This window comes from Rattus rattus, chromosome 10 (assembly GCF_011064425.1).
Source record: "Rattus rattus isolate New Zealand chromosome 10, Rrattus_CSIRO_v1, whole genome shotgun sequence".
Taxonomy (NCBI): domain Eukaryota; kingdom Metazoa; phylum Chordata; class Mammalia; order Rodentia; family Muridae; genus Rattus; species Rattus rattus.
This window is the reverse complement of record NC_046163.1, coordinates 89,961,288-89,973,445: the sequence shown is the minus strand read 5'-3', so window position 1 is coordinate 89,973,445 and position 12,158 is coordinate 89,961,288. Positions and strand designations below refer to the sequence as shown.

At 41.1% G+C, this 12,158-nt stretch overlaps 1 protein-coding gene across 6 annotated transcripts in view; it reads left to right on the top strand.

Annotated features, from left to right (window-relative positions):
* The window catches only part of Relch (RAB11 binding and LisH domain, coiled-coil and HEAT repeat containing), a 94,633-nt gene extending 92,322 nt beyond the window's left edge, over window positions 1-2,311 (top strand). For all 6 annotated transcript variants that reach the window (XM_032914821.1, XM_032914825.1, XM_032914827.1 and 3 more), the window contains one exon: window positions 710-2,311. In XM_032914821.1, coding sequence (XP_032770712.1) covers window positions 710-830 — 121 coding nt within the window. In that variant the 3' untranslated portion in view covers window positions 831-2,311. The remainder of the gene's footprint in view (window positions 1-709) is intronic.
* The last annotated feature ends 9,847 nt before the right edge of the window (window positions 2,312-12,158 follow it).

Below are 12,158 nucleotides of genomic sequence, written 5' to 3'. Positions count from 1 at the left end.
CCCCAGAACTGGTTTGGAGGTTTGCTTTGGTTTGGTTTAGGTTTCTCGTTGTGGTTGTTGTTGGGTTTTTGGGGTTTTTTTGTTTGGTTTTTGGTTTTTGGTTTTGAATGTAGTGATGCATTCTTACAATTCTAGCTCCAAGGTAGCAGAGGCTTTCCGCTCGTCCTGCCTAGCCAAATTAGTAATTCCCAGACCAATAAGAGATGTGCCGTGGGTAGGGAGCATGATTGCTCCTGAGGAATAAAGCATGCAGACAAAAGGCTAACCATTAAACTACTGACATTGTTTGTGGAGTGCCTTACACTATACACTAAGCACTTTGCACTTGTGTAGTCCCAGTCACCCCCTGAAGCATGACCCCATTGTACAGATAAACAACTTCCTCAAGGCCTCACGCCTAGAAAGCAAAGTCTAGATTCTACCCTGGTCCATGTGTGGTCTTAGCTGCTGCTGCTGCTGCTTTTCATGTAAAAGAACAAATCTAAGATAATCACAAGTCTTCCTTACCTTTGTGTGATGTAATGATAATGTCACTAACAAATGAAAACTGGACATCCCCAAGATGGCTCAGTAGGGTAAGGTACCTACCACCATGCCTGGTGACCCACATGGTGGAAGGAAGGAAGCACAGGTTGTCCTCTGACCTTCACACATGTGCTATGTCTTAAAATTTTAATGCTTTACGTTCATTTTACATTTTCTTTTCTAGCTCAATGTCAATTGCTGCAAGTTTAGTGAGTGAAGACACAAAGACCAAGTTTTTGAACAAAATGGGCCAGTTGACAACATCAGGTGCCATGCTGGCCAATGTGTTTCAGAGGAAGAAGTAGAGGTGGGAGGGCAGCCGGGTGAACACTAAGATGGGCCTCAGTAGACTGCTCCTTGTACTTGAAGTGCTTATCTTTTTATTTCCTGACTTTATGTTCTGTTATAATTTTATCCTAACCTCCAAAGATATTTGCACTGCTTTCAATTATTGCTGTGTGTCTGTTGGTTTGGGAATTATAACTGTGGTAATGGAAACTTGATTTAATGATCTGTACCAAGTCCCTAGTCTATGTTCTTATTTTTGAGAATAACTTTTATATATAATATATATATGTATAGTGAAGAGGGGTTGTTTGGTTTTGTTTTTTTAATTTTTATTTTTGGATGGGATATTCACAAATCTGTATTATACTCTAAGCTATTACAATGGTACTTAAAATAATGTAAATTTGAAGTCATTGTTATAAAGTAATAAAAGTGGAGATTACTTAAGTATTTAAATTATGAAAGAATAATGCAGACTTTTTATTATTTCTTAACTGACTAGAAAGAGCCACCAGCATTACTCTGTGCCTTTTGGACTTGAGTTTGTGTTCTATAGGAATTACATGCATTCCCCTCACACAGTATTTGAGGCTGCTGTGGTGAATTTGAATGGCTGACCTTACAGTAAGTAGATAATGATGAGTCTTACAACATTTTACACCTCTCTTGAAAGTCCTGTAAGTGCTGTTTAGCCTCTCAACACTTAGATGTACATGATGGAATTCCCTGAGGAAAAACAACACTTGAGCACGGTGAGGAGCAGCCAGGGTGAATTTCACAACATGTGTACTAGACTTAAATGCTCAAATATAAATGTACTGAGAAAAGCTACTAATTATTTATCCCCAAGTTGAAATACACAACAAAATATAATTTAAGTCTGAAATTTAACACCCACTTCCTGTAACACATTTTAGGATGTTTTCTGATTATTTAAACTTTGCAGTTTACTTCTTCATCCTGTCTGAGAAGTACTAAGAAGTTTCAGACATTTGGGGGTTCGTTCCTTTTTCCCTTCTAAAGTGAAAGTGAGGTTGGTTAAGTTATTATTGGATACTCACCACCTAGTCCCTTAAACTCAGTTGCTGTTCCCATTGATGTGTTTTATTTATATGGTCTTATGGCGATGGACAGTCTCACTGGAATTGGCTGATTGTCTACACAGTGACACAGAGTGCTGCCTATGGAATGGGGTGACTGGCTTAAGGGGTCAATGTGAGGCCTTACATATACGTGACTCTCACATTTGTTGTATAAATTGATTTACTCCACTTGGATTACATTCACGTCTCTGGAAAAGCTAGCTTTCCCACACAGTGAAAGCTCATGAAGTTTATAAATTTGCCTTGGGCAAAGCCATTTGTTTCTTTTACCTATAGTAGAGTCGTTGAGTAGTCTTTTGAACTGTTGGGTTCTAGGCATTCCTGAGAAATCGAAAGTGGCTTCCTTTCATGTCAAAATGTTGATCTGTTATAAATAAAAGGTTTTGCATACTTGTTTTAGTTGTGTAGTTTGTTTTCATTTTGAATCACTTTATCCATACAACAGTAAGAAATAATTTATTCTTGAAAATACACTTTAGAAATCTATTTTAGAAATCTAATCTCTTTAAATTCCCTACTCTAGTTTACATTTACTTAAAAGGACTGTGGTGGTGTAAAACTAACATATTTCAAACATAATGTCTAAAGGCAGTGTTTATGCTCTGCTCTGAGCTACAGTGGAGTACATGTATGTTGGCTACCAGGTGAATAGATACAGAGCCCTCAAGTATCTGGAGATTGTGCCAACAATCAGTGCAGAGACAAAAATCTGCAGATGCCCGAGTGCTTCTGTGATGTGGTGTATACAGCCTAACATCATCCTTCCATAGTCTTTGACTCATCTATTGATTGCTTACAGTGTCTAGAGCAATGCAAAGGCTGGGCTAATTACAGTATTAATTGGGTAAAGGAAATAAGTTTTTTAATATTCTATTAGTTCTTTGAGAAATTCATACAAGTGTTTTGATCATATGTTCCCTTGTGTCTCTCACATATTGGTTGCAGTCAGGACAAGCCTATGATGGGCAAGAAAGAATAGGTTGACAGAAAGGCTTAGGAAGAACAGTTATCTAATGAGTGGCTGCATATGTGGGCTTTTTTGAGTTGACATTTTGCCTAAAACTAGCAAAAATGGGCTTTGACTGTGTGACATGAAGAGCAGCATGGGTAGAATGGGGGTACCCACAGAGGGGCTAGCAGGAATGCATGATGGGTAAGCACAGTAGTGAAGAAGCAAATGACCCTGAGTTTGATTGGGATTCTGTTTTATGCTTGTTAAATCTATGATGCCTGAGAATTGTGGGTAAAAGTGTCATTTTAGAAGTAAACCAGCTCCACCTGCGGCCCAGGAGAGGCCAGGACTGGACGTAGTCGCTCATATTTGAATGAGAGCCTGGGATGAGTTACTGTAGAAGAAAGGATCTAAAGCAACCTTGCCAGTCACACCTAGAAATCCCAGGAGAGCCAAAGCAGAAGGAACAAGGAGACAGGAGGGAAAGGAGCGCTGAGGCATCAAAGAGCAAATGGTGCTGTAAGAAGGGCTTCTCGGCTGCATCCATGGCTACTGTTGGTGAACAGGAATTACTGAAGCCATGGGAAGAGTCGCTGTTGATGTCAGTAATTTAAGGAAACTGTGTAATGAGAACTCAGGTTTCTTTAAAAACATAGAGGGCTGAAGAGGTGGCTCAGCGGTTAAGAGCACTGACTGCTCTTCCAGAGGTCCTGAGTTCAATTCCCAGCAACCACATGGTGACTCACAACCATCTATAAATAAAATAAATAAATCTTTAAAGACACAGAAATGTTCTAGGAATGTGTTTTTGTTTTAATCCTGGGTATGGGATATGGGACTGCTTCAGATTACCCATGGCAGCAGACTATGATTTGCCAACCAAACAGTTTTCTAAGTATGTGACTTTTGGAATTCTGGGGACTCTTGAGAGGGTATATCAATGCAAGAGCCCCAAGAAGGGTGCAGCTGCTGCTGCTTGTGGTTGCTGGTTGGAGATAAACTGACAACAAAGATCAAAATTGCCTCCAAGTAACTCAGTGTCCCTGATCAGCAGGAAGTAGCCTAATGATCTTGACACCTCCCACCTGGTGCTGGAGGGGGTGGGGTTGGAGGGATAAGGGTAGAGGAGGGTGGGAGAAGGAGGAAGCCATAAAGTCCAGCTGCAGAACTGCTAGGATTAGAAGTGCAATGGGCATGTACAAGGAGAGTCATTAACATTGCTGACAATCTCTCAAGATGCCATAGTGTTGGTACTGTGGGCCCTGAGGCTGATGAGGATGCAGCAGAGGCCAGGGGCAGTGACCATGAAGGGGAGACTGTTGAGAAAACAGTGAGATTCAGCACACAGATGGAGACCGTGTACTGTTATGAAAGGAGAGAATGCTATGAGGGCAGACACTTGCAGGTGAGTCGGAGGAAGATTAGGGGCTTTCCACATTATCCTTTCTGTTTTATCAGTGAAATGTGAGGTAGACAGTAGCTCACCTGGCCTATAGAAAATATTGGAAGCTTGAGAACTAATTTTTAAATAGTCCCCTTCAAGAATTATGGGAGAACTATAGGCCTGCCAAGCAATTGTCTGAGTCCATTTGAAAATAAATGTGAATTTTAAAGAGAAACTACTTAGCATAGTTGTTCACACACACACACACACACACACACACACACACACACACACAACAAAGTGTTTGGCAAGATCAGTTGTTCCCAAGAGATTCAAAAGTAAGACATAGCCAGAAGATTAAAAGTGTATGGTAGAGGAATGTGTAAAGTAATGGCCATAGACTTCAAACTGGAAAAGAATGGTATTCTAGAGTAAATGTAGGAGGGGAGACATCTGAGCTCTCAACAAAACACCAGAAGCGTTGCAATGAGAATATTCAGGTGAGTGAAGTGGATGGATGTGTCCTGTGAAAGAAGAGATGGAAAGCAAATAGAGTTGTCATCCTGCCTCCAAGTTCGCAAACAGAACAATTTAAACAAAGAAGGTGATAAGCTACTGTCCTTAGGGTAGCTAGAATTCATTTAGAATGAGATGTAGGAGAGAACCTTCTAAAGGGGGGAGGTGCATAAACTGAGTTCTCTGAAGACAGGATGCTTTTCCATGGACCAGGCAGGTGGCAGGGAAGGATCAGAAATGGACTTACTCTAAAAGGTATTCAGTGGCCTGGGATAAGAGTTCAGCTTAAAGTACACACACATCTAGAGAGGGAGGTAAACAATATTGGAGTGAGCCTACCCCTAACCATCCTGAAGATCTGATCCTAGTTTGTTTCTATTTGTGTCTTTCCTTTGTAAATGACTTGGCTGTCCACCCTGGAAATTCAGGTCTTTCATGTTTGTGTTCTGAAATATCATAGAGTGGTTTGGGGGTTTTTATTGTTTGGTTTTAGTTTCTTGAATGTTAATGCTGAGGGTTCTGCCCAGTTTCTACAGTTGTATATGCAGTGAATACATGGAATTGGAGACTTAGAAGCTAGGAATCCTTCCAAGGAAACCCAGGTTCAATTCCCAGCATCTTCGTGGAGGTTCGCAAGTGTCTGTAACTTCAATTCCAGAGGAATTGACACCCTCCTCTGGCCTTGGCAGACATTGCATTCACATAGTGGCATGAATTTTAAAAATAAATATAAAGGAAAGGACATGATTGCTCCTAGGTGTGGTGGAGGAGAACGTTTATTATAGATATATGGGAGAGCATATCAAGAGGCAGACACAATCTGGCAGAGTACAGAGTGGATATGACCAGGCTGAGCTGGGCCATGTAAGAGTGGAGAAGAGAGAGGGAAACCAGATGCTGCAGCCAAGAGGGCAAAGGTACAGTGTTGGGTAACCAAAGTAGCTAAATTACTTAGGGAAGAGCAGCCCAGCACCATGGACTGAAAGGTTCAGGATAGGGGACAGGATAGAAGACAGCCAAACCCTGTACCAGAGAGACTGAGATGCTGGGAGAACCTGAAGGCCAGGTCTGCCTTGATATGTTAAGTAGACACTTCAGCCATTTGTCCTGGCTTTGAAACTTAACAGTGTACAGACAAACATGCAAGCAAAGCAATGCCCAGATAATTAAAATAGAAATAAATCTTTTTAAAAAATGAATACATATATTGGAGAAAAAGTGACAGTCTCATAGAACCTGTTTTTCATAATTTTACTTCTCTTGGTATTGTATTTTCTGAAAGATTTCTGAAGGTTATCTTTAGCCCTTTTGTTGTTGTTGTTGGTGGTGGTGGTGGTGGTGGTGGTGGTGGTGGTGGTGGTGGTGGTGGTGGTGGTGGTGGTCAACAATTATGTTCGATCCAGCACCAAAAAAAAAAAAACCCAACTTTATTCTTCTTGAAGATTTTAATTAGAATTGCTTTTAATTTTCTCCTTTATTACCTGTTTTCTGCAGAAATATTTTGTATTTGTTTGCCATCTTCTATTTCACATTGACTATTTCCTCAAACATCTGGTCACTCTTAACTAGGGGAAGTTCCAAGGGCAAAGGGCAACATGAAAGGATGGAGACGAGCAGGACTGGGGTGTATGATGTGAAACCCACAAAGAAGCAATAAAACATTTTTAAAAACAAATAAGATGTTAAATAAGCTAATTGGGATCTTCTGTATTCGTTGTTGGGAGAAAATTCTTCAAAGGTCTCAAGCTGTCAGCGCTCTTACAGGCAGAGACAACTGCCTTGTTCCTAGTCTACTTCATGGATGCTTCTAAAAAAGATATAGTCTTGGAAGATTTAGTATTGTTCTCCAGAAGGAAGAAAGGATTTGTTTTCTGCCTGGCATAATAAAGTTTCCTTCCAGGACAAAGTTCAAACTTAAGCTTGGGTTCCTATTCTGTAAGGCACACCCTGCTTTGTCTTAACCCTGAGAACTGTAACTGGGGAAACCAGTTACTGTTGTTGCAAAGATTTACTGGTTGTATCTTCTCTGGCATCCATTAAGCCCTCCAGTTTGTCACCTTTCAAATAAAATAAGCCTTGACAGCAGTCCCTGATAGTTGACAGGGCTTACCATGTAGCAAGCTCCATTGACACTAAAGCCAAAGAGAAATTTCTCATGAAGCGTGTGCAAGCTTTGAATCATTTCAACCCACCTGTGGATTCTGAAAGTTCTCAAGTGGTTAATGTGATCTACCTCTGGCTCCTGTTGGGGGTTAGTCTAGTACTGTATATACAAATGCTAAGTTCTTAACCCCAAGATCTGGTTGCCTGCTCACATGTTTCTATTACGTAGCTATTGGTTAAATAAAAGTGACTAGAGCCAATTACAGGGAAAATAGAAATAGGCAGATCTTTATTTGCCAGGCAGGGACCAGGAGGAGAGAGAAAGGAGGCAGAAGAAGAAAAGACAGGAGAACAGGAGGTCTCCCTTAGACAAGATGGACCAGGAACCTGTGGTACAATGCCCAGTGCAATGCCCACTGAGGGCGGACTGATGGGCCAGGAGAACTGGGAAATTAACAGTCTGGTGTATAGAAAAATGGATCCCAGGACATTTGAGTAGTAACTGTGCTAAAGCTGATTAAAAAAGCCCACTGGACTCTGAATTGATTATTAAGTGATGGCCAGGTCAAATTAATAACTAATAGAGTTAATAATTCTTAAAGCAACTGATTCCACTTACTCCCTACTCAAAACAAAAACCATGTCACTTATGCCTCCATCCCAGATCTCTTACAGAACTTCAGTCAATGAGGAATTACTGTTTATAGTTAAGACAATGAGCCAAACACTAGGGACGAAACGAAACCACTGTACAGAAGAGCCCACTATCCACATTACATCATAGACTAGTGGCCTTCAGCTTTCCTGATGCTGTGACCCTTTAATACATTTCCTCATGTTGTAGTGATCCCCATCCATAAATCTGTGTTTGTCACTACTTTATAACTGCCATGCTAGTACTGTGAATTGTCATCGCAATGCAAATATCTGTTTCTTAAGTGACCCCTGTGAAAGGGTCATGAACCACAGGTTTTTGAGAAACACTAACGTGGAAGATCCATATAGCAAGATACATAGTGTGTAAAAGACAGTGCACACTAGCAGGAAGGCTGAAGAAGAATATGTAGGCTAAAACACAATTTAAAAGACTGCGAAGCAAAGGAGAAAAGATGAGGGTCCCAGAGCAGAAATGGAAAAGAAAAGAGAACCAACTCTTTCACAAGAGAAGTACAACGAACAGGACAGATAGTGTCCCTGTATATTAAAGCTGCTGAAATCCTAATACAAAGTCAGTAAGAAGTCTAGCAGAGACTTTGCAGACCAGAAAGGATTTCTTTAGAAAAGTGAAAGAAAGCAACTGCCTTTAAAATTTCCTATTCAGCAAAAACTTTAAAAGTGAAGGCAGGGGCTGGTGCAGTGCTCAATGGTAAACCACTTGCCTAGCATGTACAAGAGCCAGGCTTTGATCTCAGCGAAAAGGAAAAGGAAAGGATGTGGTGGTTTGTATATGCTTGACCCACGGAGTGGCACTCTTAGGAGGTGTGGCCTTATTGGAGGAAGTGTGTCACCATGGGAGTGGGCCAATCTTTCCCTGTTTGCCTTCAGAATAAGATGCAGAACTCCAGCTCCTCCAGCGCCATGCCTGCATGGATGCTGCCATCCTTCCTTCCTTGATAACGGACTGAGCTTCTGCCCTGTAAGCTATAACAGTCGCCTTGGTTATGCTGTCTCTTCACAGTAATGGAAACCCTAACTGAGACAAAGGGGAATTCAAGGTATACATACCTGGTCTACATCGTGAGCTCCAGGTCAACCAGGGCCTCATAATGAGAGCCTGTCTCAAATCAAAACTCAAGAACATATCAGACCTAAAGAATATCCACAGCGGATAACCAGTAAAGAACATGGAGCTTAGAGAGAGGGAAAGTTGAATATTAGATAATAAAATGCCCAACTTGTCTTGCACTTGACAGCTTCAAAATATACTAAAGCAAAACATGACTGAAGCAAGAGGTCATATTATTCCATTTTGCTTACTGATTTTAACACACTTCTCTCAGAAACTGGTGAAAAACAACATAATGGTCACTAATGACCTAAACCCTGGGAAGAGGAGTTAGAAACTTGCCGTCATGGGCTGGAGAGATGGCCCAGCAGTTAAGAGCACTGACTGCTCTTCCAGAGGTCCTGAGTTCAATTCCCAGCAACCACATGGTGGCACACAACCATTTGTAATGGGGTCTGATGCCCTCTTCTGGTGTGTCTGAAGACAGCTACAGTGTACTTATACATAATAAATAAATCTTAAAAAAAAAAAAGAAAGAAACTTGCCATCTTACAAAGGCCTATCCCAGCAATAGAAAAACAATGCTGTCCATTGCACATGGAACATTCACCAAAGCTGATTATTTGCTGGGCTACTATGTAAACTCTCTGTAAGTTTCCAAGAAGTGAAATCCCACTGAATATTTTCTCTGACCACAAAGGAATGAAGTAAATAAGAAACAAAAGTTAAGGGAGAAAAAGCAATGGCCAGGCAGTTGGTGGTGCACACCTTTAATCCTAGCACTGGGGAGGCAGAGGCAGGCAGATCTCTTGAGTTCAAGGGCTACACAGAAAAAAAAACCCGACTCTAGAAACCAAAGCAGGAGTTGGGGGTGTCAGAAGAACAATGGGAACCAGGAAATACTTTTATTAAATAATAAAAGATTCAAATACACAAGGCTTAGAAGTCAGTGTTAACACCATAGTACAATAAAATACACATATCAGTTACAACATACAAATGGCTCAAAATCACCTGTTACCTCAAGACATTTGAGAAAGATGCACAGGTAATGGATCAGGAAACCAAAGCACGCAGTAGAAATTAACAATGCTGGAAATTTGTGATTTGTCAGAACTAACAAATTTGATAAAGCCTCAGCAAAGAAAAGAAAGGGGGAAGGCGTCAATTTTGAATAGTAGGACTGAAATGCTTCCTTAACATTAAAATACGTGAAATATCATGAACGACTTCAAAGTGATGAATTAAAAGGTCTAGGAGGAATAGATACATTTCCACTTAAAAAAACTCTTACTGAAACCAACACAAGAAGAATTAGAAAAATCAAAGTATCATTTGTCTACTTAAAACTGGACACTTAATTTAAAAAAAAAAAAACCACAAACTCTAGAGCAGAGACTGAAGGAACAGCCATATGCCCCACATGTGGCCCATATATATACAACCACCAAAACTAGATAAGATTGATGAAGCTAGAAAATGCATGTGGAAAGAGATCAGATATAGATCTCTCCTGAGAGACACATCCAGGGCATGTCCAATACAGAGGTCAATGCTAGCAGCAAACCACTGAACTGAGAACGGGACCCCCTTGAGGGGAATTAGAGGAAGTACTGAAAAAGTTGAAGGAGCTTGCAACCCCTTAAAAACAACAACCAGAGCTTCCAGGGACTAAACCACTACCGAAAGACTATACGTGGACTGCCCTAGGGCTCCAACTGCATAGTAGCAGAGAATAGCCTTGTTGGGGCCCCAGGGGAAGGGGAAGCCCTTGGTCCTGCCAAGGTTGAACCCCTAGTGCCAGGAAATGTCACGGAGGCTGGGGAGGGGGGAGTGGGGGGGGATGCCCTTATGGCGAGGTGGAGGGGATGGGGTTTATGGACAGGAAACCGGAAAAGGGAATAACATTTGAAATGTAAATAAAGAAATATATCCAATTTTAAAACAAAAACAAAAAAACAACACAAACAAACAAACAAAAAAATGCACCACTGTCAGAAGGCTACCAGATATATGAGAGGTGAAAAGTATCATTTTTAAAATCCCCTTCAAACATCGTTAGTCCCTCAGTCGAGCTCTAGACTGTTAGTTAGAATGTGGGCTAAGCATAAACAACCCACCAAGCCGCATGCTGTGCACAGCATGTGGAAGGTAAACAGAATTTGCTATGTGGAGTTCACTCAAGAGACTCTGTCCTTTTCACTTTGAAAATCCCCATAGTAACAGAATATACATAATTTTAACAGAGGCTGCAAAAATACTTAATAAAATTAAAGATCTATGAAAAATAGGGGTTGGGGATTTAGCTCAGCGGTAGAGCGCTTGCCTAGCAAAGCGCAAGGCCCTGGGTTCGGTCCCCAGTTCTGAAAAAAAGAAAGAAAAAAAAATATCTATGAAAAATAAAAGCCTTATCCAACAGAAGAGATTTTTCTTATTTCAATCAGGATTATCTCCAAAACACCTACAGTAAGCTTCCTACTTAAAAGAAGAATGTGGAAATCCGGAGGGAATTAAAAGGCTAGGGTGGTTACTTAATTAATAAAATGCTTGCCTTGTGTAGACTGAGAGCCTGAGTTGGATCCCCAGAGCCCACACGAAAGAGTTGGGTCTGGTGCTGTGTGCTTGCCATCCCTTTGCTGCAAGGTAGAGACGGGCAAACCTCCGGCTGGGACTGACCCGCCAGCCTAGCCTACGTGTGGATTACAGGCAAGTGAGCGATTCTGTCAGCGTGGCCTTTGGCCCCACACACACACCTTAAATGCATGAACCGGCATAGTATGCACTTCTGCACAAAGGAATTAGGGTACTCGCGGAATTTTTTATTTTTAAAGATAGGGTTTCTCTGTATACCCCTTGGTATCCTATCCTCGATTTATAGACAAGGCTGGCCCCTGCCCCTGCCCGGACCCTACCCCCTCCTCTGCACCCCCCCCCCGCCTCCGGAATGCTGACATTAAAGGCATGGTCCAATCATTCACACAGCACAGCTGTTTGCGTTAAGAATTTCAAAACATAACCTGCAGTCATGATGTATGCCTTTAGTCCCAGCACTTGGCAGAGGAGGCAGAAGTAGGCAGATCTCTTAAGTTCGAGGCCAGACTACTCAATGGAGTGAGTTCAAGGACAGGCATGGCTACACAGAGAAACCCTGTCCCAAAAAACCAAACACAAAGCAAAACAAAATTTATAAACATCTCAGGTATGTGGAATTAATATCAAAATGATAAATCTAAACAAGCTTTGCTAGATAAAAAATTCAACGCTGAAATACTAGTTGTATTTCTATATAACACCACTAAACCAACAAAATAATATCAATGTTATTTTGTACTTTTTGTTTTTTGTTTGTTTGTTTGTTGTTTTTTCTTTTGTTTTGTTTTGTTTTGAGATAGGGTCTCACTATATTATAGCCAAGGCTGGCCTGGAATTTACAGACCTCCAAGCTCAGCCTCCCAGTAGGTTCAGGTATGTTCCACTGTCCTCAGAATACCTAAAAATGTAGAAAATTCTACTGAAAAATTAATAAACCTCCCCACAGAAAATCCCAAAATACTGAGAGAA